The 27,706-nt window shown below is 40.9% G+C and overlaps 1 protein-coding gene across 1 annotated transcript; it reads right to left on the bottom strand.

The window, feature by feature from the left end:
• On the bottom strand, positions 1-27,661 carry Ccnt1 (cyclin T1). The gene is made up of 9 exons (XM_075960550.1): positions 27,395-27,661; positions 25,198-25,279; positions 18,249-18,377; positions 15,250-15,310; positions 12,554-12,616; positions 10,036-10,081; positions 8,061-8,224; positions 7,833-7,903; positions 1-5,411 (listed from the first exon to the last, which is right to left on the bottom strand). Exons 1-9 carry the CDS (start codon positions 27,553-27,555, stop codon positions 4,008-4,010), a joined length of 2,181 nt encoding a protein of 726 aa, XP_075816665.1. The 5' UTR covers positions 27,556-27,661; the 3' UTR covers positions 1-4,007.
• Between the last annotated feature and the right edge of the window lie 45 nt (positions 27,662-27,706).

The following is a 27,706-nucleotide window of genomic DNA, read 5'->3' on the forward strand; positions in this document are numbered from 1 at the left end:
GGTCTGATAAGAAAATGGACAGTTTTTGATAGAAAATGTGTGGAAAGTAAGGTAATATATATCAGTTTCAAGTTTAGAACCCTAAGTTACACCTTACAGTTTCGAGTTCTTAGGCCAGAAAGCACTTCTACTTTCTAAGTGTTTCATTATGGTCTTCAGCTCATCACTTCCTCTGCTTCCACTGGCATTTCCAGACCACCTGATGGGAGACATACTTACTCTGGCTTCAATTAACATGCTGTCAAGCATCCCTCTCCACAATTGGAACGGCAACACAAAACCTATGAGTTTCTTCATACAAGCAGCAATACGCACTCAAAAAGGGAAAGAGCAGACACTGATTTTTATTAAACATTCTTTTCCCTCTTTTTTCCATTGCCAAGTTCATATTAAAAACTTTAAAAATATTAACATGGAGAGCTCACCCACTTAGAAAACAACTCTGAATTTAGACCACTCCATCAAGTAAAATTACAGTACCATTCTTCTTTCAAACTTCTATCCACTGAGGAATAAGAAATAAACGACAGCTTGGTGTAACAAGAATGCTTTCTAAACCATCAAGATCCAAAATTCAGTTAACGTCAAGACATTTGGGGAGGTATGAATCGTTGAAAGCTCAGTGGGGGATGGTGGAAAGCTATTTCTCACTAACTGATGGGTTGCATAGACTGCTTAAAATTCTCCCAAACCCAGGAGAATAAAATAGGCATTCCAATCAAGATGTCTTAGTTTCTCATTTCCTAGCATGAGTATCAAAATAACTCATCAACAAAAGAAAAAAAAATCTTTAAAAAAATAATCAGTTCCCAAAATAATGGAAACGCATATATTTAGATTCCAACCATACTAGGATAGATAGGACCCCTCCAATTGCCTTTTTCTAGAAGCAAGGTGTGAGAGGTAATGAGGAATTAGGTTGCAAAGGCTTCAGGAAACCCAGCAGTGATGTTACCATGATTTTGTTTCAATACTCAAATCTACTGCTGTTTGCAATTGGAGATTTCGATTTTTCTATCACTGCCAGTGAAACTAACAATATAGAAATATGTGGGATACACTAAACCAAAACACTAAAATCATTTACAAGGAAAGGATACTGAGAGTGTCAGATACAAAAACCACAATGATTCATGAACGAGAAAAGTAGGCTACTATTTAGGTATTTTCTAAACCCAAAAGGCTTAACTGAATACTTCAGAAGACCACACTGGCTTTAGGTTAATGATTCAGAGTTTAGCCAACAACACAGGTATGATTTAAAAAGCCCTAACAACAATCCACAGGTATTTATTTCTGCCAACATAAGAGTCAAGCAAAATTTTAGGAATGAGATTTACAGAAGTTGAGGCCCCAAGCCTGCTTACCACTGTCACTTCTTCTTGACAGTTTAGATCAAAAGAAAAAAAGCCATGTTTACAAGGCTGACTTTAGATATACAAATACTACTTCTTGACCTTTGAAAGTCTGAAGGTGGGAGAGACACACACAGTTTAGAAGCCTTATTTATACAGAAACAGGACAATATGCATGCTAGCTAGAAGGTATATCTGCTAACCCAAAAATAATGCAGCAGTTCATGCAGAGCCCATGAGGAGGTTCAGGACCTATGCACAGATCTAAAAGCAGATACTGTAGATATCTGTAGACAATACCAGGAGAAACTAATATAGGAAAAGTCCATAAACTAACCAAATTCAGTGCTGATCTACAGTAGGACCAGACTACAACATGTCACTCTTTTAGACTCTAGTAAGCACTTTCTAGCTCACTACTGACAGTTCTAAGAAATTAACTACAGCACTGGCATGAAGAACTGCTGTAACAGCAAATACAACAGCCTTTGTGGTAAGGGAGTGCATGTGATTAGAAACACGTGACATTAGTGAGAGTAATTAAAAGAACATTTTCCCAAGTCAGTTATGGTCAATCCCATAAATACAGATGTACTCTAAAATGGCACATTCCCTTTTGGGAAGGTCAGGATGGAAAACAAAGTCTAAACGAATACCAAACCTAAACTTAGTAATCATGATGACACATATTTCTTGCACAACACAGGAAATACCAAGAAAGAAAATGTCACTTTAAAAGTTGCATACCAAGAAATATCACTGGCTTACAGATTAGCTGGAAGTTCCTTGTTTTGCACAGCACTGGCAGGCACTCCAGGACTGTTCAAACATGCAGATTATAAACCACGAAGTCACCCTAAGATATATTCCTCCTGTACATTCTTCTCTACTGGGCCATTACCTCAATAGTAACTGCCGCAGTGTTTTCCTAGGCCGTTCTTGGCAAGCAGCACCCGTACAACTTCTGTTTCCCTATGACTTTCAGCAAAAAGAATCTGACCTCTCCATAGAGACTACTTGGCATGACAGAAGCTTCACTAATTGAAAAAGAAAAAGGACAAATTATTTTCATAGCACCATCTTTTCCATAGCAAAAAAAAAAAAAAAACTACACACACATTTACATGCGTGTGCATACATATTTTTTTTCATGCAGTGAACCAAAGAATAGCAATGATCTGCGGCTTGGTAGCATTTTCAGTTAGAGAGCTTGACTTAGAATTTTTTTCTAGCCATTATCTCTTCAAAGATCTCCTTCATCAAAAATATTCCCTAATATCTGGAATAATCAAGCCCCATAACAGGATTCCTGATCCACTTTTTAAAAACAGGACTCTGTCTAGAATCAAAAACCACTGGAACAATTGAAACCCAACTGTGTCTGTTGGCTAGGTTTTCTCACTCATCACACCAGTGCTCTGAAGTCACACAGGCTGCAAACACAAGTGTGCAGTTGTTTTCCGTTTGACAGATAAAAAGCAAGAATTACATTCATAATGTATCTTAAAATGCAAATTCTTCAGAATCCCAAATCACAATTTCATTGTCTTTAGTATCATTAACTGCATGGCTTCTCCCAAACCTATTACCACACATGGTCTAGACTCCGACAGACAGGACATGCAAGCACACCCTTCTTCCCTCAGAGACCCAAACTTTCCCAAAGCCCAACCTGAAAAGGCCCAACTCTGTAGGGCAGAAGCCGGCCTTGCTCTCTAAGCGTCTTCCTCAATCGTCCATCTGCACTGAAAGCACAAAAAGGGTCAAAGGGAGTTTTCATGATAGTGCTAGAGAGTTGGCTCACTGGCTACATCTGTCCACACTAGAAACTACAGGGCTACTACTCAATCACAACATAAAATGTGTTGCAGTGTGTCAATGTCAATACATGCCTCTTCATGTTTTCAAGGCCAACTACGCTCTCTAGTAGAATGTGGGGATGTGAAATGGTAGAGGTGGGAGGAAAAAGGTAACATGATTTTTAATCTCTCTCTCTCTCACACACAACACATACACACTCACATACACTCATACACTTTAAAGGTCTCAATACTTCAAGTGGCCTGAGCCTATTTCACTCTTGGCCAAAAGCCTACCATCCCACCCACCCTGCACACTCCCACCCTCCAACCCCCACCCTCAGTCATTGCTATGTACCTCATACACACAGCAAAACCCCTTCCCCTTCCCGATTATATAAAAAAACTAAACAGATAACTTACTTTCTTTAAATTATTTTTAAGTCTCTTAAAGATCTGACGTTTAAATACTCCCTCTTCTGATATGTTAAACAAACTGCTTGATCACCCCCACGATTCAGTTCCAGCAAGAGGGGAAGAGTACTTCAATCAACCCCATAAGGATGAGGAGAGGCCAAGAACAGTGTTCTTAATCCTTCACAGCTTCAATACAATCTTACCTCTGATACCAGTACAGACTATAAGATAAATGTATGAGGCAGATGTAATAACTGAGGCCTCCACCACCCTCCCACCTGTCTCAATATCAATTTATTCCTTAGTCCAATGGTGACATATTTCATAAGGGATGTAATTTTCGTAGTCCAGTATCAGTAGTCAAAACAAAAACAAACCAAAAATCCCCCAAAAACAAAGTGTTTTTGTTTTTTAAGTTTTCGCCTCATTTTTTTTTTCATTTAGGAAGAGGTGGAAGTGGTGGAGGTGGTTCTGATGGTAGGGGTGGTGGTCGAGGTTTGTCTGTATTGCCAGATCTGGAGATTCCACCAGCTCGTGGATTCATATATTCACCGTAAGAATGAACAAATTCAAATGCAGGGGGCTGAGTGGGCTGAACACCCTGGGCACTGAGCAGGGAGTGGAGCATATTCACAGTATCTTGATAATCTATTGACTGAGTTGTGTTGTGACCATTAGCCCCAGGAGGGCCTTTATCCAGTTTCATATGAGGAACTCGAGTTTTACAGCTAGGCTGTGAAAAGGGCAGGCCACTTGTGTCTGAGCTATGCCCAGGCAACTGGGTCATTGTAGGAAGAGGAGGGAAGGGGAAATTCAAGGAAGAGGATTTAGTACTCTTGGCAATCTTGGCTGGATGATCAAACACTGCTGCCCCCGTCTCTTCCGGGGGACCCCTCTTACGAGTAGAGCTCGAAGAGGACAAAGTACTAGACAAACTATACGGTTTGTGCGCTAAGGTGCTGGACTGGCTGCTGTGTTTTGGGTCGCCTGGCCGTTTGCTCATAGTACCGACAGGCAGCTGTAGGTGAGAGTGCTTGTGTGAATGGTGATTATGATGGTGATGGTGGTTGGACGGATGAGGCTTGTGCTTTTCTTTGTGCTCCCGGCTCTTGGAGATGCTGTCCTCTGCAGAATTGTGCTTCTCAGCTGCAGAGTGGACTTTAATGCGCATTTTCATCTCCTCTGGTTTTGAGGAGGATGCTTTATCTCCACTGGCCACTGGGAGTCTCATTTTCAGAGCTGACTTGTCAGCCTTTTCCAAAAAAGGTCGTTCAGGATTTTCTGAGCCCTCAATGGGCATCTTCAGAATGACTGAAGAATGGCTGTCATGGTGGGACAGGAGGTTCTGAGCGGCATATGCATACTGTGACTTCACATTGGCCTCCATATTCTCCAGCTGCCTCTTCTGAGCAGCCAGCTCCTCAGCGTGCTTTGCACGGTACTCTTTAAGTGAAACTTTAGCTGATGGCACGCTCTTACTCGTCTGCTTCTGGGAAACAAATGCATTCGAACTATCATGTTGCAAGGAATGATCAACTCCAATAAGTGCTAAATTCTCACTAGTCCGATGACCCTGAGAAGATTCTAGTTTAAAAGGAGGTTGGGAAGACAGCCATCGCTCGCCTTGCAACATATCCACATTAGTTAGACTGCTTGATGACTCTTCAGAGACAGGAAGAGAAGGCACTGCACTTGTAGTAGAAGTAGTTGACATGCTCATTAATCCTGCAATAGTTGTGTCTGAAGAGGTCTGAGAAATCATATTGAGGATTGTCTGCTCTGATGTGTTTTCATCTGCTCCTCGGTCATCTGGTTTAGTTTTCATGGCAGCCTGGTATGCCTAAAATGAAGCAAATAAATCTTCAATCCAGGCAATTTACAAAATAGAAGTATACCGAAACAGCAACCAAGAACCTTTTTATTTTGTATTATTTGTTTGTTTATTAGCTTTATGTGTATTGGAGGTGGGGTTTCCTGTTTTTATTTGAGACAGAATCTCTTTATGTAGCCCTGGTTGGTCTTGAACTCCCCATATAGATATATCAGGCAAATTTCCAACTCACAGAGATCCACCTATCTCTACCTCACCTCCTAAGTTCTTAAAGTTAAATACATTACCCCCCCCCCCCGCCCAAAAGTCATTCTTAGGCATTCAGTGTAACTATGACTAGTAAAGTTTATATAAAGATAAAAAATGAAGTACAAGCTCTTAAGTCTACTTCTAACCCTAAGCTACTAGAGGCAAACATTATCTATAATTCCCTAGATCTAGGAACATTAGTCTAAATAATAAGAAACGAGGGAGAGCTGGAGAGATGGCTTAGAAGTTAAGAGCACTGGTTGCTTTTCTAGAGGTCCTTAGTTCAATTCCCAGCAACCACATGGTGGCTCACAACCATTTATAATGAGATCTGGTGCCCTTTTCTGGCCTTCAAGCATACATGGAAGGAATGTTGTATACATCATGAGTAAATAAATAAATCGAAGGAAGGAAGGAGGGAGGGAGGGAGGGAGGGAGGGAGGGAGGGAGGGAGGGAGGGAAAGAAATATATGGTGGTACATGCTTGCAATCCCAGCAGTTAAAAGGTAGATAGATGCAGGAGGATCAGGAGTTCAAGGCCAGCCTCTACTAACAGCAGCAGGTACAAAAACCTTGTCTCAAAAAGGGATTGGGGGAGGCTTTGTTTTTTCTTTTTTGGTACTGGTGATTGAGTGCAGGGCCTTATGCATGCTAAATACTATCCTACCACTGAATTGTATCTCAAGTTCATCTATCTGATGTTATGGGGAAAAGGAATGACTCTATTATTCATAAAACTAAAAACATCTGCATTACAACTTTAGTTTGCAACTCATAAAAAAAAAAATCCTGGGGCTGGAGCGATGGCTCAGAGGTTAAGAGCACTGACTGCTCTTCCAGAGGTCCTGAGTTCAATTCCCAGCAACCACATGGTGGCTCACAGCCATCTGTAATGAGATCTGCTGCCCTCTTCTGGCCTGCAGGCATACACACAGACAGAACACTGTATGCATAATAAATCTTTAAAAAAAAATCCTGGGGCTGAAGATAGGGCTCAGCAGTTATGAGCACCCACTGATCTTGCAAAAGATCTGGATTCATTTCTCCGTACCTACAGCAGCTCATGAACACCTGTAACTCCAGTCCCAAGGTATCAGACACCCTTTTCTGGCCTCTACAGGCACTATATACACATTCACACAAAAGATAATAATAAATTCTCCCCACTACCACCACAGAGTCTTACAAAGTAGCCCCAGCTGGTTTTAAGGTCACAAAGATGTCTTCTAAATGCTGGGATTAAAGACATGCACAACCATGCCCAAATGTAATGATAAATCTTTTTAAAAGGAGGGAAGGAATGGAAAAAAAGAAGGAAAAAAGAAAAGTAAAACCTCTCTCTCTCTCTCTCTCAACAGGGTTTCTCTGTGTAACAGTCCTAACTGTCCTGGAACTAGCTATGTAGACCAGGCTGGCCTCAAACTCACAGAGATTCACCTGCCTCTGCCTCCCAAGTGCTGGGATTAAAGGCACGTGCCACCACTGCCTGGCTAATAAAACATTTTTAAAGTGCTTAACATTGCAGACAAAATTATAATCAACCCTTGTAATTCCAAACACACCTTGCCCCTCTATACAATACAGAAAATATACAGAAATATATATATATATATATCAACACTATACAGAAAATACACATCTGGAGCTGGGAGACGGAGGCAGCTCAGTGGGTAAAGTGCTTGCCTTGCAAGCATAAGGAGTTTAGATGCCCAGCACCCATGTAAAAACCCAGTGCAGTGGCATGTACCTATGACTCCAAAGTACGGTGGGTAGAGGGAGACAGGCAGGCAGACACAGGCTGAGTTCAGGCCAGCCAGTCTAGCTCAAATAGTGAGCTCCAGGTTCAGTAAGAAAGACCATGTCTCAAAAATAATAGGGAGCAATAAAGGAAAACACAAAAACCACCTCTGGCTTCCATATGTATGCTCACAGGCATGTACAACTACATGTGAATACATATATGCAAACAAACCAAATAAAGCCAGTGCCACTGAACAAGTAACTATGCAAAAGGCAATTTACACAATTTGCACAGGACCCAAAGCAAAGTTCCCTACAGACTAACATCTTACAATGACTGTTGAGAAAAGGGAAATCGCAAACCTAGTGCACCTATCCAATTCTGGCATATTCACTGGCAAAGTTAAAGGAAAGAATAAGTTTGTCAGCAATAATTCTTACCCTCCAATTTCTAATGCGTTTCAGCCTGCTTGGAGTTTTCTCCAGAATCTGCAGAAATTCATGTGTCAATTCTACAAATGAAACATTCAAGAAATGCTCAGAGACAAGAAGGTAATGAAACAAGAATAATCTCAACTAACTTACTGTTTTCATGTGACTCAAGTCACATTTGGCCAGACATGTGACAAATCAAGAAGTGCGTTTCAGGTCCCTTTCACTAAAACTTACCATCTAAAAGTTCCAACGTCACAGTGGCGTCAACATACTCCCACCAGTGCTTCCCGTCAGTTGAGACTGGGATCTCCCAGTTGGACCACTTGCAAGCCAGATGGATGCAGACACAGGCCACCACAGGAGGTGTGTACTGCAGGCTAAATGTGGTCAAATGCAGGCTGACATCAAAGGGAAGGAAACAGAGAGTGTCATGAGCCCTCAATTCTCAACCCTAAACTAAAACTCTCCATTATTAAAAAACAAAAAAACCAAAAAACAAAAAAAAAAAAAAAAAAAAAACACAGGAGAGCGAGAAGGGCAAGAAATCTCCTATGCTCTGATTTAGCACTCAACTTCTTTCTTTAAAACATTTCATTTCCATTATGTGTACGTGTCTGTTGGGGACAGGAGTACATGCACATGAGAGAAGGTGTCCAGGGAGGCCAGAGGTCTCAACCTCCCAGTGCTGGAATTAATTACAGGTCATGGTGTAGGTACCTCCCCACAATGGATGGTGGGATTGGAACTCGTGTCCTCTGGAAGGCTGCATGTGCTGCTCTGAACCTCTGACTCTTCTCTCTAGCCCTTCAAAATGACTTTCTATTAAAATACTGCTCGGGTTAACAACATTCCTAAATTTCCTATTACCACACAATCTATACAATGATTAGTAAACAAAAAAATGAAAACAAAAATAAAAGAAGAAAAAGAACTAGGTAACTTTGGTGATGCACACCTTTAATCCCAGTAATCAGGAGGCATAGGCTAGCAGATCTCTGTGAGTTTGAAGCCAGCCTGATCTACAAGCACACTTCAAGACCAGAGTTACTGTCTGTGATCCAGTCACAAACCCAAAAAACAAAAACAAAAACCCAAAAAACAAAAACAAACAAAAAAATGCAAAAAGCCAAAGCCAGCACAGTAGCAGATGCCTATAATCCCAACGCATGGAATGTCAAAGTTCAAGGCTAGCCTGGGCCATGAGACCCTGTCTCAAAAAATCAAAAGAAAAAAATACAATAAAGAACAGTTACTCGAGTATAAATATACCTGATAGTTTTCCCCCAAAAGATGTCATCTAGTTTTTAGACAGGGACTCATTCTTTGGCTGCCCTGAAATTTACAGCGGCCCTATCTCCCAAAAGCTGAGGAGTACACACTGATCCACCATAACACCTGACTCTTACCTCATGAATTTTTCATTTCTCCTCCCTCTGTTTGTGTGTGTGTGCCTGTCTGTCTATGTTAATAAGATGGGGTCTTACATCACACAGAATGGCCTTGAACTTGCTATAGTTCAGAGGATGACCATGAACTACTGATTCTCCTGCCTCTGGTCCCTGAGCACTGGGATCACAGATATGAACCACCATACTCAATGTATGCAGGGCTGGGAATTAAACTCAGGAACTGGTGCATGCTTGGAATGTACTCTAAGAACTGCGTTACACCCATAGTACTCTTTACCTGCTTACTAAAATTAAAACTCTTACACTTGATGACTGATGACATTAGTTTCTCTGAACAAACAATATGGGAAATCAGACACAAGAACAAGCAAGTCACTTAGCAGAACAACTTATATACTGATAACTATTTTTTTAAAGAAAAATATATTGCAAATCCTTATATACTAAATGTCCATTGCTTGGGCAGAAGAAAATCAATAACCCCTAAAATTACATCGATTTTCAGAATTATGTCTTGGATATCTTATAGCAAAGTTAATACATATAATTGGGAAGGCTAAATAATTACAAAACCCTAGCAAATTAAAAGGTATAACGTAAATGCAAGGTACAAAGAGTCTGCAGGAAAATCCACACTCTTCAGGGCACTGTCTATATATAATACATTATAACAGAGATTATTTCCATGGTCTTTTGGCTCTAGTTTACTAAGTGACCCTATATATCCCTCAAAAGGTGACAAATCCAGCCCAACCAAATTCCAAACCCAAAAACAGAAGAAAAAAAATAAAAATATAAACCTGTTGGTTGCCATGAAGTAAGATGTCTGTGCTAAGTCCTTGCTTGCTAACAAAAACAAAAGAGAAAGACGTTATTAGTTCCATTCTTCTGGACAAACACTTAGTATTTATTATCTATGAATATTATAAACTAGGCAGAGACAATGCCTGGGTACGTGGTGTTTACATTCTACCCAAGGAAGCAGAACAAAGTTTGTGAGAAGGTGAAATAGGGTGCTTCAATTTGACCTAGAGTCTTTTTCAGGCAAAGTACAGGTTCTACTACCGATTTCCAAGCATTTTGATTTTTTTTTCAAGACAGGCTTTCTCTGTGTACATCAGGCTGTCCTCCTGCCTCTAAAGGCATGCACCACCACTACCTAGCTACTTCAATGTTTTTAAAATATGCAGAACTGACAAAACTTGGGCAGGTAAAATGAGGTAAAGTACTTGCACCAGTCTGACAACATGAGTTCAAGCCCCTAGAGCCACATGAGGGAAGAGAACTGACTCCCAAAAGTTTATCTTCTGGCTTCCTCCACACAGGCCAAGTGGCACATGAATAACATCTCCACCTTCTGACACATAAACACAAACTTAAATTTTAATGTATAGAACTTGGGAAAGTGGGAATTTTCTGGAAATTCAATTTTCATGAGATACTATTAATATGAAAATAAGGCTAATTATCAGCTCAGCATATAAAACTCCATAAGACATCTACATGCACTATGATATCCAGACCTTCTGTCTCAGAATAAAACCCAGGCATATGCCGGGCGGTGGTGGCGCACGCCTTTAATCCCAGCACTCGGGAGGCAGAGGCAGGCGGATCTCTGTGAGTTCGAGACCAGCCTGGTCTACAGAGCTAGTTCCAGGACAGGCTCCAAAGCCACAGAGAAACCCTGTCTCGAAAAACCAAAAAAAAAAAAAAAACAAACCCAGGCATATGCTCTATCAATCAACTTAGTTCTATGCCCAGCCTCACATTTCCTTTGTTTGCTATTTGTGTTATTGATTAGGTCTCACTATATAGCCCAGGCTAGCCTAGAATTTGCAATAATCTTCTTGCCTCAGCCTCCCAAGTACTGTGAATGCAGGTGTGTCACAACTGGTACCCCAGATATTATTGATACTATTTAAATAAAAGGAATTTGTAAGGATTAGGGATATAACTCAATGGCAGAGCACTTGCCTAACATATACAAGGCCCTATATTTAAACAGTATAGCAAAAACAAAACAACAAAAACCCAACCAACACTGGGTATGGAGGTGCACACCTTTAATTCTAGCACTTAGGAGGCAGAACTCTTGAATTCTACTTAATAAGTTCCAGTCCAGCCGGAACTACATAGTAAGACTATGTCTCAAAAATGAAAAAAAAATATTAAATTAATTAATTAGTTAAATTAATCATCTAAGAACTAGTTTTTAACTCTGGACTGAAGAGATGGTTCAGTGATTAAGAGCACTGGCCTTTCTTCCAGAGAACCAGGGTCTGATTCCCAGCACCTTCATGGTGGTTCACAACCATCTACATATCTGATCTGATGCCCTCTTCTGGCCTACAAAAGTACTAGCCACACATGTCCTACGAAGTCATAAACTCAAGCAAAATACCCAAACACATAAAAATAAACAAATAATAAATAAGTAGGTATATCATACCCAATGGTTTATCAGTAATAAAAATAAGTTCAAATGAATTCTATATCATTGGGGTTTCCTTTAATTAGACATGAACTAAAATAAGATCATCCAGTTTAAAAAATAAACAGTGGGGGGGGGGGGGGAGATGGGGTAGGGCAGGGCACTGGAATCCCACAGTATGTGTGAAAGTCAGAAGACAACTTTTACAAGGCAGTTCTTTCCTCCCACTGTGGGATCCAGGGCTCAAACTCGGGTCATCGGGCTGGTGAGGAAAGTGATTTTACCTACTGAGTCATCTTGCTGGCCCAAGATCACCAACTTTCAAGATTTTCTGAAAAATACTTTAGATACATGTGACTTGGTGACTTTTCCAGACCTACCCTTACACTGGCAAATACCCTCAACCAAACAGATGTTATCTCTTAGTTTCTTTTCCTGTTGCTCTATAAAATACCCTACCATTCTGTGGTTTTCTGCTCACAGTACGATGGGTGCGTCACAGTGCACCGTACACCACAGTCAGGGCTGCAGAGCCTAAGCAGCTGCTCACAGGCATCCAGTCAGAAATAAGGTGATGATGCAGCTGCTACTCAGCTCTTTCCTCCACTATGGGTGAGGCCTTCTTGTCTCAATGAACATAATCAAGACAGAGGTCTGGCTCCCAAGTGATCCTGTCAAAATGACAAGTAATGCTAACCTCACATTCTCATTAAATTAAGACTGTCGAAAAAAAATCACTTTTTCCAATAGGTCAGAACCAAGTGTCTGATACCAGCCAAACAGGCCACTTAGTATGGGCAAAGCAGCTGTGCTGTGCTATGCTTTAGTCCAGAGCCAAGCATAGCTCCCAAATAACTAAACAATTCAAGACAATTAGCGTTACTTACCCCGCACAAGCTGGGTGCACTTTACCACATGTGTATGTGGGTGATCAATTGTTAGTTCAAACCCTTTAAAAGAACATACACATACATTTTATAGCTCATTTGTCTGAATCATTAACAGCTTGTTCATTTTTCTCTTCCAAAAGTACTGTGCAAGAACTAAATCGCAAAAAAAAAATAAAAATAAAAATAAATAAATAAAAAGAACTAAATCACACAGAGCATTCGCTTTTCTCCAAGATTCAGACCACTCAAGAAACAAAACCTCTAAACTCAAAATCTTTTTTAGGTGGCTGGAGAAACGCCTCAGTGGTTTAGAGCACTTGTCGCTCTTGCAGAAGGCTGGATTTGGTTCCAAACACCTAGATAACAAGCCTAGGGTTGGTTCATGAACGCTAAGCATTCTGCCAACTGAGGATATCCTCAGTCCCCTAGAGCTCAGCAGTGAAAATAGTGTCGCAGGACCTCATTCTGTGGCTGAGGCCGGCTACAACTCTCTTGGCAACCCTGCTTCTGCCTCTGCCACCTGAGAGCTGGATTAGAAAATTAAAACTCGCACTCGGGAGGCAGAGGCAGGCGGATCTCTGTGAGTTCGAGACCAGCCTGGTCTACAGAGCTAGTTCCAGGACAGGCTCCAAAGCCACAGAGAAACCCTGTCTCGAAAAACCAAAAAAAAAAAAAAAAAAAAAAAAAAAAAAAAAAAAAGAAAATTAAAACTCAATCCTCTCCCCTCATTGTGCCTTTTCGTCAGCTCCATTACATAGAATGTGTACTGCTTGTTTTGTCTTATTTCTTTTGTTGTTGTTGTTGTTGTTTTGTTTTATCCCATTTCAAAAGTTCATTACCAAAATTACAAAACAGGGTCAATACATTGAAAAAATAAATAAATAAATAAATAAATGTAAAAGCCAGACGGTGGCGGCACACGCCTTTAATCCCAGCACTCAGGAGGCAGAGACAGGTGGATCTCTGTGAGTTCGACACCAGCCTGATCTACAGAGCTAGTTCCAGGACAGCTAGGGCTGTTATACAGAGAAACCCTGTCTCGAAAAAAAAAATAGTAACTTAAGTAAGTTTTCTTTGAGAACATAAATACAAATTTCAGCCATGCATAGGCGGCACACTCAGAAGGCTGACAGCGTTTGCAAGTTTGAGGCTAATTTGATCTACATACATAGTGAGTTCACGGGCCAGCCTGGGCTACATGCTAAAACATTGTCTCAGATACTTAAAACATAAAAGACATGATGTAAATTATTCTAATAGAAAAATTGATAACTGTGATTAAGACTGAACTTATTTCTATGTAATAAAGGTATCGCTAGCCAGTTATGCTGGCACACACTTTTAATCACAGCACCAAGAAGACAGAAGCAGGCAGATCTCTGAGTTCAAGGTCAGCCTGCTCTACAGAGTGAGTTCTTTTTTTGTCTGTTTGTTTTGGTTTTTCAAGACAGGGTTTCTCTGTAGCTTTGCAGCCTATCCTTGTAGACCAGGCTGGCCTCAAACTCACCCGAGAGATCTCCCCATGTAGAGAGCAGCGTGGAGCCACATCTGATAATCAGCTCCTAATTATGGCTAAGACCTGACTTATGCTGTGATCACGCAATGATTGTCAGCTGCTTGCATATGCATGGACCTATGGGGTTGGCGGCCCATGCCTTTTTAATGGCTGGGAGAGGTTTGCCCGAGGAGAGAGGGGAAGAGAGAGAGATACAATTGTTAAAAAAGGTCCTGAATAAACTGTCAGCAAGAAGAGCTCCGGGTGTCACATCTTCCTTGCGGGACAAGGTAAACGCGACATCCCCACCTCTGTGTTCCAAGTGCTGGGAATTAAAGGCGCGCGCCACCACCGTCCAGATTACGGAGTGAGTTCTAGGACAGCCAGGGCTACACAGAGAAAACCTGCACTGAAAAGTCTTATAATTCAGGTCTATTTAAAGGAAAAAACAATTGGCCAGGCTTCGTGGCAACATTGCGGCAAAAGCCTTTATCCCAGCATGCTCGGGGCAGAGGCAGGTGGATCTGAGTCTTTTAAAAAACTGTCAAACTATTAAAAAGATAAACTATAAATCCTACAATGAGAAAAATTATATACAAAATCCTGGCAAATAGGCAGAGGCAGGCAAATCTCTGTGAGTTCGAGGCCAGCCTGATCTACAGGAATTAGTTCCAGGACAGGCTCCAAAGCTACAGAGAAACCCTGTGGTGGTGGTGGGGGGGTGGGAACGGGATGGATGGGATCCTGGCTAATGGCTGTTTCAAGGACCACCCTACACCTACACTGTGGAAACAAACCGGGCTAAACTATACACTCCACAGCCACTATTACCCAGTAACAGACAATTTCCAAACCCTTCAAAAGGTTTTCTCCCGGGGCTGGAGAGATGGCTCAGTGGTTAAGAGCATTGCCTGCTCTTCCAAAGGTCCTGAGTTCAATTCCCAGCAACCACATGGTGGCTCACAACCATCTGTAATGAGGTCTGGTGCCCTCTTCTGGCCTGCAGGCATACACACAGACAGAACATTGTACACACAATAAATAAATATTAAAAAAAAAAAGAAAGAGAGAAAGAAGAATTAAAAAAAAAAAAAAAAAAAAAAAAAAAAAAAAAGGTTTTCTCCCAGTTTTACAAATTTTAACATAAAATCATATTCCACACATAATTTTTCAATGATTTTAAGGAAAATAAACTTACCGAGGGTCTGCAAAATTATGCTCTCTAAAATCACCAGATCTTGAACTTGTTGGAGGTATGCCTATGGGAAAGAATATAGAAATTACATCCCACGAAAGGGTAAACAATTTTAAAAAGCAGAATAATAAAAGATATGGATGGAGGCCACTGAAAGATGGCTGAAGAGTCAGTTAGGTTCGCGTCTCAGCACCCACGTGGCATGTCACAACCATCTGCAACTCAAGTTTCAGGAAATCCGACGCGCTCCTCTGGCCTTCATAGGTACTACATACATGGGGTCCCCGTAACATGTGGGCAAACACTCAAACTCAGAAATTTTTAAATCTTGAGAGGGGTGGCATGGGAGAACAAGCTGAGTTGAAACTGGAATAGAACCTCCATCCACAGGAAGAAAGAGACAGCACATCAATATCTTACTTTCTTTGCTGTTTTTTCAAGACAAGGTTTTTCTGTAGCTTTGGAGTCTGTCCTGGAACTAACTCTTGTAGACCAGGCTGGCCTTGAACTGAGAGATCTGCCCACGTGAGTCCCAAGTGCTGGATTAAAGGCCTGTGCTACCACTGCCTGGCAAGCCAGCACATCAAAAGACAGCACTTTCCTACTTTCTAAGCTACCAAAAAGCACAATTTTATTTATTTTCAGATTGATATTTTAAATCTCAAAAATCGGATAATTTAGCGATGAGAAATCACACACCTTTTTAAAACTCATCACATTCTATTTGCAGACCCTGTAACAGCACTAAGTATCTAACTGATTGTACTAATTGTCATGAGCTTAGGTTTAACAAAAGAGACATTGTAGTTAACTTCACACTAAAAACTTTGTACTAGTAAAGCAAGTAAGGATATAAACTATGCTAGCTAGCCCTCTTTTCCATATAATGGAGAAAACATCTTCCTATTACCACCTCATATAAAATACTCAGTTAAGAAATTATGTGAGTCAGGTAGTCGTGGCGCACGCCTATAGTCCCAGCACTCAGGCAAAGGCAGGTAGATCTCTGTGAGTTCAAGGCCAGCCTGGTCTATAGTTCCAGGACAGGCACCAAAGCTACACAGAGAATTTTTTCATCTCAAAAAACAAACAAAACAAAACAAGGAAGGAAGGAAGGGAGGGAGGAAGGGAGGAAGGGGAAAAGGAAAAGGAAAGGAAATTATGTGAATATGCTTTGGAGAATGAAACTGTTTGAATATGGAAAGTCTCCCATAGTCTGATATGTTAAAGGGTCTAAGTATTGAGCTGGAAAAATGGTCCAGCAGTTAAGATGTTGTCACACAAGGCTGGCAACCTGAGTCCAATCTCAAGAATTCAAGTAGGGGGCTGGAGAGGTGGCTCAGCAGTTAAGAGCACTGCCTGCTCTTCCAAAGGTCCTGAGTTTAATTCCCAGCAACAACATGGTAGCTCACAACCATCTGTAATGAGGTCTGGTGCCCTCTTCTGGCCTGCAGGCATACACACAGACAGAATATTGTATACATTATATATAAAACTGAAGGATTATGAGATTAGTGACAATAAAGTAATCCTTAAGTATTTGTTTAAAAAAAATTCAAGTAAAGGTAGAAAGAGACCTAGGCCACAAGGTTGTATTCTGGCTCCACAGTCTGTGGCAGACTTGCTGGCATGCATGCATAGAGGCGCAGCACACACTAATAAATAAAAAACTTTTAGGTCTGTCAGCTCTTAGGAAGTAATTGGATCATGAGGGCTCTGACCTCATCTGTAGATTAATCCAGAGATGCAGTTATAATCTGATGGCATTTAGGGAGGTGGAAGAAACAAAAGGTAGGGCTAGGAAGTAAGTCACAGAAACAGAGCCCTTGAAAGAGAGCATCTTGTCCCTGGCTCTTTACTGTTTGATGCTCTGGTTACTACCTGCCAGATGAGCACTTTGCTCCACCACCTGCTTCAGCCTGGCCATGACATTCTGCCTCATAACCTGGACCCAAAAGTAATACAACTAAGTAACCATAGGCTGAAACTTTTGAAACTGTGAACCAAAAGGAATCCCTCCTTCCCTTACTTTGTTTTCTCAGATGTTGCAACTTAGTGGGAAAAAAATAAATGTATCAATGCTCACTTTAATAGTACATATACTAAAATTGGAATAATATAGAAATTTTCAATAGGAAAATATGTAATCAATTCCATATATCTTTTTCAAAGCATAATATACTCAAATAACCTAGTAAAAGAAATCCATAATTATATTTCAATTATAAATGTTACAATTCCCAACATCTCCAATCATTGACTTCTAAAAGCAAAAGAACTAGCGATGGCTCCATGAGTTAGAGCAATTCAATACCCAGCACTGATACTGGTCATCTCACTACCACACACTGATACCTCCAGCATCAGGGGGATCTGGCATTTATGAACACCTGCACTCACATACACAGACACACATAAACGTGTTTAATTAAATACACAATAAATATTTTTTTAAATTAATGGATAAAACCAGGAGTCGCCCTTCTCTAAGAAAGCCAAGGACATAGCCAGGCGATGGCGGCACACAGCTTTAATCCCAGCACTAGGGAGGCAGAGGCAGGTGGCCTGGTCTACAAAGCAAGTTCCAGGATAGCCAGGACTGTTACACAGAGAATTAAGAGTATTTTGATATAGAGAATAGGATAAAAAGAAATCTATGCAGGTGACATGATTCTTTGCTCTTATGAAACTTTTATTTTTTTTTAATATTTATTTATTTACTATGTATACAATATTCTGTCTGTGTGTATATCTGCAGGCCAGAAGAGGACACCAGACCTCATTACAGATGGTTGTGAGCCACCATGTGGTTGCCGGGAATTGAACTCAGGACCTTTGGAAGAGCAGGCAATGCTCTTAACCACTGAGCCATCTCTCCAGCTCCCTTATGAAGCTTTTATGACAAGCTTTTTATTTTAGAAATTAAACACTGAAATGTTGAACAGCCCAGATTCAAAGTTACCAAACAAAGTTATGACTTTTTCAAAAGTATAGTTACCTACCTCGCTCCTCGTGTCAGGAAGTGACTCCTGTGGATGGAGGCAAGTATGTGCTACCTTGATGACATGTTCCAGTTTTTTTGGCTGTTCTTCCACTTTTGCTGCTAGAAACAAGGCTGCTGGAGCCATAGACTTCATAGAAGAAAAAAAAAAGGTCACACTTGTTATTGATTTCAAGAGGAGCTAAATCTCAAACAATCAAGTCTCTGGCACATGTCATACCTCGCATTTACACTTGCCCTGGACTTTCAAATCAGACAGCAATCCCTCAAAAGATCAGGTGTGTATGTGAGGAGACTGTAGACGGAAGCTGTTCCCACTGGAAAATCACCATTATGTTTGTTGTTTGCTTGCTTTAGGTGGGTATCTCACTGTAGAGCTCAGGATGGTTTGGAACTCAGTATTTATATTGCCCCAAATAGCCTCTAACTGGTGAAACTTCTGCCTCATTCAGCCTCTTGGATGTTGGGATAATAGGTATGAGACACCATGCCAAGGTTGTTCTTTTTTTTTTTTAATGGTAAATTAAAATCCTTAGAATAAGTAAATCCAGAGACAGAAAGCAGCTTAGTGGCAGAGGCTGCAGGGACAGATACGTGGTGACTGCTCATGACAAAGAACTGATACACACGTTTTCAGACCAAACACTGGTGATGGTTACCTAACCTTGTGAATTAAAGAATTTAAAAACATTTGGAAGCTCAGCAGATTAAGTGGGGACATACAAGAAATCCAGGTGCCGCACACCTACAACACCAGGGCTGCAGTGCAGTCATGCGTTTTAGCGGTCACCCAGTCTAGCAAAAATGGTCTGCTCCAGGTTCAGTAAGAGAACTTATTTCAAAAACATAATTGAGAGCAATAGAAGACTTGGTGTCAACTTCTAGTCTCTGCCCCCTACACATAGGCAAGCACACAAATGTATTTAACACACACTAAATAAAAACGTTTTTGTTGAGTGCGGTAGCCCACACCTGAAATCCCAGCACTCAGGAGGCAGAGGCAGTTAGATCTCTGAGTTCAAAGCTAGCTTGGCCTACATGAGACTGTCTTTTAAAAAAAAAAAAAAACAGTCAGGCAGTAGTGGTATACGCCTGTAATCCCAGCTCTAGGTAGACAGAGGCAGCATCTGTGTTCAAAGCCAGGCTGATCTACAAAGCAAATTCCAGAACAGTCAAGGCTACACAGAGGAACCCTGTCTTAAAAAAAAATAAAAAGTAAAAAAGCTACAAAGTATTAAACTCACAAGATAGAAAATATTTAGGAGACAAAAGATAATCAAGCCAATACGCAAGTAAAGATCTCAGAGACTAACCATGCATGATTCCACAGCAATTGAAACATTGTAAAACTTACTTGCAATTCTACTGCTATCTAAATTACAATTTTCTAGACTTAAACCTGGCATGCCACAAAGATACTTACTTGCACAACCTTCCTTATCCTTTTACTCTTCTTAAAAAGCTAAAATGGAACTAGTCTAGACATCCACGGACAGATGAATGGACTTAAACAAACAAACAAAACAACAACAACAAAAACACAGGGCCCTGGGAGTGTACCTCAACTAGCAGACTGATGTCTGATCTGTATAAAGTCCTGGGTTTGATTCCAGTCGACTCTCCTTCATTGTAATTTTCCAGGGATTGAACTCAGGTTGTCAGGTGACCATAAGCACCTTTCTCAATGTTATCCTCAAAATGGAAACCCTGTATTTCAGTCTCCTTAATACCTAGGCTTACGGGCACATGTACTTAACTCTGAGAGGAATTTTTAGACAAGTTTAGAATATAAATTTTCTTTGGAAAAAAAAAGGAAAGAGGATTGGAGTGGTTAAGAACACTGCGTGCTCTTCTAGAAGTCGTAAGTTCAATTCCCAGTAACCCCATGGTGGCTCACAACCATCTAGAATGGGATCTGGTGCCCTCTCCTGGCATGCAGGCAGAACACTATATACGTAATAAATCAAATCTCTAAAAAAAAAAGAAAGAAAGAAATTAATACCACTTTTTTTAAAAGGAGAAAGAAAAAGATAAAACAGCTAATATTTACACCAACTGTTTGCTTTGGAAAGAAACGCAGAAATTAATCAGTTTAAATCCCATCAACTCCTTTAAAAACAGGCACTATTATGCAGGCAATGGTGGTGCATGCCTTTAATCCCAGCACTCGGGAGGCAGAGACAGAAGGATCTCTGTGAGTTCGAGGCCAACCTGGTCTACAAAAGCTAGTTCCAGGACAGGCTCCAAAGCAACACAGAGAAACCCTGTCTCGAAAAACAAAACAAACAAACAAAAACAAAACCCAGGGCACTATTAATGAACATAAAGCCCAGAAATCAGAGGCATATGAACACCTACACAAAGTCACACAACTAGTAAGCAAATCAGAACTCTAAATCTAGACACATCTGACACCAGCATACACACTCAGCAAATAAGGGTAAAATATATCCAATTATGTTATTAAAATATGGGTCCTTTTTTCTTTTGGTGCTATGAACTGAACCCAAAACCTAAAATGCTAAATACACACTGTACTGTGTCAGATATTTACCCCCAAGGATTTTTAAACGTAAAATACAACATAAATACAAAACAGCAGAATTTAATGACTTATCTTTCCTCACTTGAAAAGACTTAAGACAGCATAAGTGGAAATTCAGTTGGTGAATCCAGAATTGAAGTGAAATGAAACAATGGGGGGGGGGGGGGGGGCGTTTGCTTACACTGCTGGGAACAGTATACTGATTTGGGGAGGGGGGTTCTCTGTATAACTGGTTGTCCTGGAACTCACTCTAGACCAGACTGTCCTCTAACTCACCGAGATCCACCTGCCTCAGCCTCCCAACTGTACCACCAGCACCCAGCTGAGAAATGATCTTTTAAACAAAGTACTAGTTTAAATACAGAAAGAGTCATAAATACTGTATGTCAAATATTGATCAATGATTACCTCTACAGGGCACAGTTTTCAGTATTGTTAAAATTTTTACCATGAGAATTTATATTTGTAATTGCTATAATGCATTAGTTATGGATCTTGGCTTACTGATACAAATTTAAGATCAGTTTTGTTATATATATATATATATTTCTGCTCTTGATTAAGATATTGTAATTGTGCAGCTCATTTAAAAATGTAATGTATAATTAAGAAATATAGGTTAATAAATAATCATCTATAATAGCCAAGCTTATAATCATGTTAGTTAGCTTTTTTTTTTTTTTTTTTTGAACTTTCGAGACAGGGTTTCTCCGTAGTTTTTGGTTCCTGTCCTGGAACTAGCTCTTGTAGACCAGGCTGGCCTCGAAATCACAGAGATCCGCCTGCCTCTGCCTCCTGAGTGCTGGAATTAAAGGCGTGCGCCACCACCGCCCGGCTAGTTAGCTTTTCTAGATATATAGAGATATATTTCAGTTAGACAGATAATTTTCAAACTTTTCAAAGACCCACGGAATATGGCTTTAAGAACTTAAAACTTTTCATGACAGATACATCTGCTCCTGGCAGCACCAATCTACTTCAAGAGGACGATGGGCGTGGAAGAGGCTCCTAATGGAGTTTCCTAGCCATTTGAGCAACCAATTGCTCTTGCCTGGACTGCTTGATGTTATGCTGTATGAACTGGACATGCAGGACCCACAGAAAAATGACTGCTGAACTTGCCTAAAGGTGAGACAGTTCTTCGGGGTTCCTGCTTCATTAAAGAGTCTGCTAGACATTCTGCAGGACACAGAAGAAAGTGACGATAAACTGCAAATATAGGTGGAGCTGTCTTTGAAATTTCCTGCTTCATGGAAAAGTCTGCCAGATACTATGGGCCTGTAGGCTGAAGATTGGATGCCCCAATGGTACAGAAGAACTCTGGGTGACTGTCCAGGCAGTGAGATGTCTCTGTCAATTCTAGAGTTTTGAAAGTTGCTTATAGTGTACTTCCTATTAATATAAGTAATATTATATCCTTCTGGAGTCTTTGATGGAGTTGAAAAATAGTTATAATATTGTAACTATAATTCTTGCTTGATAACTGTTTTGCTAGGTAAATTTACTAAGTTAAAGTTAAAAACCTTCCTTTTTATCTCAACAGAAAAGGGGAGGTGATGTGGGATTCCCCTCTATATGCTGTGAATATGTTTTACTGACATTATTTAATAACTTTGGCTAATGGCTTAACAGAATATACCCAAGTTGGAAAAGATATATAGAAAGTAAGCCATGTGGCTGCCCGCAGGAGACAGATAAACCAAAACCTTGCTAGTAAGCCACAGCTACATGGCAATACACAGATTAATAGAAATGGGTTAATTTAAGATATAAGAGTTAGCCAGGAAAAAAAAAAGAGTTAGCCAGAAATATGCTTAAGCTATTGACCAAACATATTGCAATTAATACAGATTTCTGTGTGATTATTTCAGGTCAGAGCAGTGGGGAAACGAACTAGCAGCCTCCCCCAACATGTAATAATAAAAATTCACAAGGCAGCTAGCAAGATAGCTCAGCAGCCTAATGTGCAGCTGCCCAAACTTGACAAGCTGAGTTTAATTCCCCAGAACCCATGCAGGAAAAGAGAACCAAACCTGTCCTCTGATCGCATATGTGCATACGGCAAATGTGAGCTGCACTCACATAGGATCACATCATGTACACACAGGGCTGGCTTGACAGGCATAACATGAATGCCATAATGTCTTGTCTTGTTTTGTTTTTTCGAGATAGGGTTTCTCTGTAGCTTTGGTGCCTGTCCTAGAACTAACTCTTGTAGACCAGGCTGGTCTCAAACTCAAAGAGATTCCCCTGTCTCTGCCTCCCAAGTGCTGGGATTAAAGTTGTGTGCCACCATCACCCGGCCTGCCATGATGTTTTAAATCTTCTCAAATTTAATTTTAATTTATCATAGTTAAATCCAACTTATAAGAGTAGTATTTTGATGTGCTAATTCCAAAATATACAAAAAAAAAAACCAATACTCATCAACTACTTTAAAAGTTAGGGCACCAACTGCGGTCGTGTTTGCTTTTAATACCAGCACTCAAGAGACAAAAGCAAGTGAATTTCTGACTTCAGGCTACATGTGAGGTCAGGGCTACTAGTGAGGCCCTTTGTCAAAACAAGACACAAATAAAAACAAAGGATATAATATCCAAAAGGATGTTTAATTAAATGATAATCAGCTCATTCGTTAATTCTTCCAGCTTACTGCAGGTACTTTGAAAATAAACAGATTAATGTCTGTCTTAACTAAAGTTAACACACAGGCAATAAGAGATCATGTCACTTAAATAAAAAGGACATATATACTAACCCAAAAATACAGACTGAACTGAACAACCTGATTTAAGATTCCACTCTAAATTTCAAATCTATTTTTTTTTCTGTCTTTCTTTCTTCTTTCTGTAGCTGTGGAGCCTGTCCTGGAACTAGCTCTTGTAGACCAGGCTGGTCTCGAACTCAGAGATCCACCTGCCTCTGCCTCCTGTGTACTGGAATTAAAGGTGTGCATCACCACCGTCTGGTTTAAATTTCAAATCTTTGTTGCAATAAAAGAGAAGACTTGGCAGGTGTTGCGCCTGCTGCCCTTAATGCCAGTGCTTGGAAAATCAAGGCCAGAATTAGATCAAGTCCAGCCATGACTGCATAGTGAGACCCTAATATCAAAGAAAAAAAATTGGCCAGGTGTCTCACGCCTTTAATCCTAGCACCCACAGGCAGGCAGATCCCTGTGATTTTCAGGACAACCAAGGCAACACAGATAAACCCTGCCTCAAAAAGAGACGGAAAGCTGAACATAGAAAATTTTCAAAACTACTAAGATAGCCGTGGAATTCCTCTTTAATTTCATTCTTGATTCATTATGTCTGTTTCAGTGCTATTAGATAGCTTCAATAAAGGCTAATTAGAAGTATGGGAGTTAAGGGCAGGAAAAAGTCAAACTGACTAATCACTCAAAATTATCAATACTTACCTAAAGATCCCAAGAGTTTCATGTTACTCCTAAGTCTGATTCTGCCAATTTCTTACATTACAGCAATTATAATCACCTTCACAAAGTTTCTTCTTATAGTATCAAAACAAAACAATTCCAAATGTCTTATCTGGGTTGAAGACGCTCAGAACTTGGACTCCCAGCACCCACCTAGGGTTGCCCACAGTTGCCTGGGGCTCCAAGGAATTGAGCGCCCTCACCTACCCTCTATGGGCACTGCCACAAAACACTCAAAAAATAAAATTATTTATTTTTAGATGCATTAACCTAAAATTTCGAACATGTTTCTTCAAAGACTTAAAAAAATAATGGTAGAATATATGACCCACTAATCCACACGGTCTGTTCACGTCAACCTTTATTACCTTAGGGTTTTGTCTGTTTAAGAAAGGGTTTCCTCTACAGAGAAACCCTGTATGGGCCCTGGCTGTCCAGGAACCTGACTTGTTTACCAGGCAGGCCTTGAACTCAGAGATCCACCTGACTCGGAGTGCTGGGATTACAGAAAGGCGTGCGCCACCAGTGCCCGGCTTTCCCTTGGGATTTTAATTAAAGAGTCTTACCTGCAACTGAAATATCGCTATGTACTCACTCCCAAATCACCAAATGTTAAATAGACCAGTTAACAAAGCTGAAAATAGCACCATATTTACAACTTTGTCCAAGAAAAAGCATCCTTTTATTCCCACTCTTCCCCATTCCTAAGTCATCTCCCCAGGTACTACCACGTAATGCATCTTTCCCTCCACCTACCCATTGGATTTTACCAAAGGGTTTGCGAAATCTAACTGACATTTGTCTTCTTATGGCCATAAACTTAAGACGCTAGACTCAAATCATTATTTTTTGACCTTAAAATGACCAGCCCTAAATTCTAAAATTAAAATCCTAATCTAATAACAACCAATCATACAACAGCTAGAACCAACCCCAAAAGGATTATACTCCATAAAAAATTGTACTTACATAGCGATGAAACTGTGTAAAAGACTGAATCATATAGAACCGGTGCATGTATACTATAGCAGTGTTGATAGTCAGTTGTGAGCTGAATTGCTCAAGTTAAGGTTCAATAACGGACAATATAATCTCCCCCCCTCCCCCAAAAAAAGCAAAGCACAGTAGACAACAATCCTACACAAAAGTAACAGTCACCGCGTCAAACCAAATAGCAGGTTTGTTTCCCTTCACTAAGGTATTAACTGCCAATTGACAGCGTGTCTTTTACCTATTAAGTGCTTCATACAAACTTAATGACTGAATAAATAAAACAAGTGGCAAGGTATAAATCAATATGCAGTATAAGCACAGCTACATAGGATTTTAAACCTTCCTGCCATGTCACTTGCCTTCTGCAAGTTCAGGATATCTTTCATTACATACACTTTTGGAGGGGAGACACACACCACAGCATGAGTGTGGGGGTCAGCGTGCAACTAGCAGGAGTCAGTTATCCGTCCACTCTATATGCGCCACAGGGTCATCAGGTTTGGTGGTAAGCACCTTTACCTGCTGGGCCATCTTTCTTGCCCAAGGATAACAAACTCCAGAAATCAGTTTTTCAGTTCTACTTTTTTTCTTTCTTCCTTTTTTGGGGGGAATTGGAGGATGGGTGGGTATGAGGGTATTTCTGTGTAGATCAGGCTGGCATCAAACTCAGAAATCAGGCTGTCTCCACCTCCTGAGTGCTGGGATTAAAGATGTGCACCACCATACCCGGCTTAGTTCTACTTCTTTCAGAAAATATCTTGGCTCCTGAACGTATGTTTGAAAAGTCTTGATGGTAATCCACTGTAAATAAACTAATTCCTTCCTCCCACTAATCCAGTCTCTCATTTGTATGGGTATACCTCCAAAGTGGGGGGGGGGGGGCACACGGGGACGGAACACCTTATTCCCACAGACCTAAAAAACAAGCAACAATCTGTATAGAGAAGACAGTATGATGGTAACAAGCTTAAACACACTTTAAAAAGGAGCCTTAGCCAGGTGGCAGTGGCACAGGCCTTTAATCCCAGCACTTGGGAGGCAGAGACTGGTAGAGCTCTGTGAGTTCAAGGACAGACTGGTCTACAAGAGCTAATTCCAGGACAGGTGCCCCCCCCAAAAAAGGTGCCTTAAACATATACAGAAACTCAGAGGTTTAATTGTGCACTGACTGAAAGCTTGGGATGGCCAAAAAAGGGGACACCTATTTGGAAGAAATATAGCCCTTAAAACCTAAACATTATAGTCAGAACTTTTTTTTAGCCTGCCTCTACCTCCCCAATGCTAGGATCAAAGGTGTACGACACCACACCTAGCCCTCAGCATCACTCTTTAAATGCTACATAAGTTGAAGCTGCAGCTAAAAGAAAGTTATATATGAAATGCAAAGAGTTTTTAAACTATTAGTTTTGACACAGATGACTGTTTTCTGAAGAAAAAAACCGGGGAGGTAGAAGTTATCACTAAATTGTCTTATCTTTGAAATGTGAAAACGATGAATAATCTATAGGACCCCAAGAAACAAAAACTTAAAACTCGCCAAACTACTTAAAACATTATATATCCATACCTAGACTACAAACTACAAACCTAAGTTGACATCTTTCCTTCCTCTTAAATTCTACAAAACAGTTACTAGACCATCTGAATCTCAGGGTTTTGGCGGACACAGAAAACCAAGAATTAACAGGTTAAAACAGCTAGTAAGTGGGAGAAATGGGTTTGGAACCAAAGCTGGGACGCTAATTCTAGACCACCTTCATAAGCCCCGTCGGGTACAGAATTTTCCGAAACCTTTTTTACACACTGGGAGGCAGCGCCAACCGTGAAACCTCTTAAAAGGAGCCTTTGCTCACGGCAGAAAGGAAACTCTAAAAAGTCACTAAAACAGGTCAGAATTCGGAGGAGAGGGGCTGGGAAGGAGTGGCGAACGCACAAAGACGGGAGAGGTCCGGATTCCCAGCCGGGCTGGTGGCACCGGTGAGCGAGCGGGAAATTGACTCCGCCTCACTTCCCTCGCGCGAACAGTGGCTCAGCCAGCGCCATTGTGGGCTCTCCCCACTAGACGTCCAGCTCCTGCCACCTTACCTACTCCTGTCCCCTCCAGCGTGCCCGGCCTGACGCCGAAGCGTGGCCGGACGGGCTCCAAGGCCGAAGGCCTAGGCCGCAAGGATACACGTTAAGACGTTGTCCCATGTCCTGGAGTAGATTGGCCGCCTGCTGGCGATAAGATAGTTCTTTATCTGAGTCCACGCCGAAACGACGCGACGGGCTATTTTCCAGCTGTTCTCGAGTAAAATACCACCGTTTGTTGTTGTTCTTCCTCTCTCCCTCCATAGTGCTTCAACCAAAAGGCAGCGGCGGGGGCTGCAAGCACTTCCCAGCGTCACCTAAGCGGCGACACACATCCGCTGTGCCGAGACAACTGCGACGTGACGAACTTCCTCCTAGAGCCGACTGCCAGGCTGTGACACACTTCCGCCCAGGA

This window comes from Microtus pennsylvanicus, chromosome 2 (assembly GCF_037038515.1).
Source record: "Microtus pennsylvanicus isolate mMicPen1 chromosome 2, mMicPen1.hap1, whole genome shotgun sequence".
NCBI lineage: Eukaryota > Metazoa > Chordata > Mammalia > Rodentia > Cricetidae > Microtus > Microtus pennsylvanicus.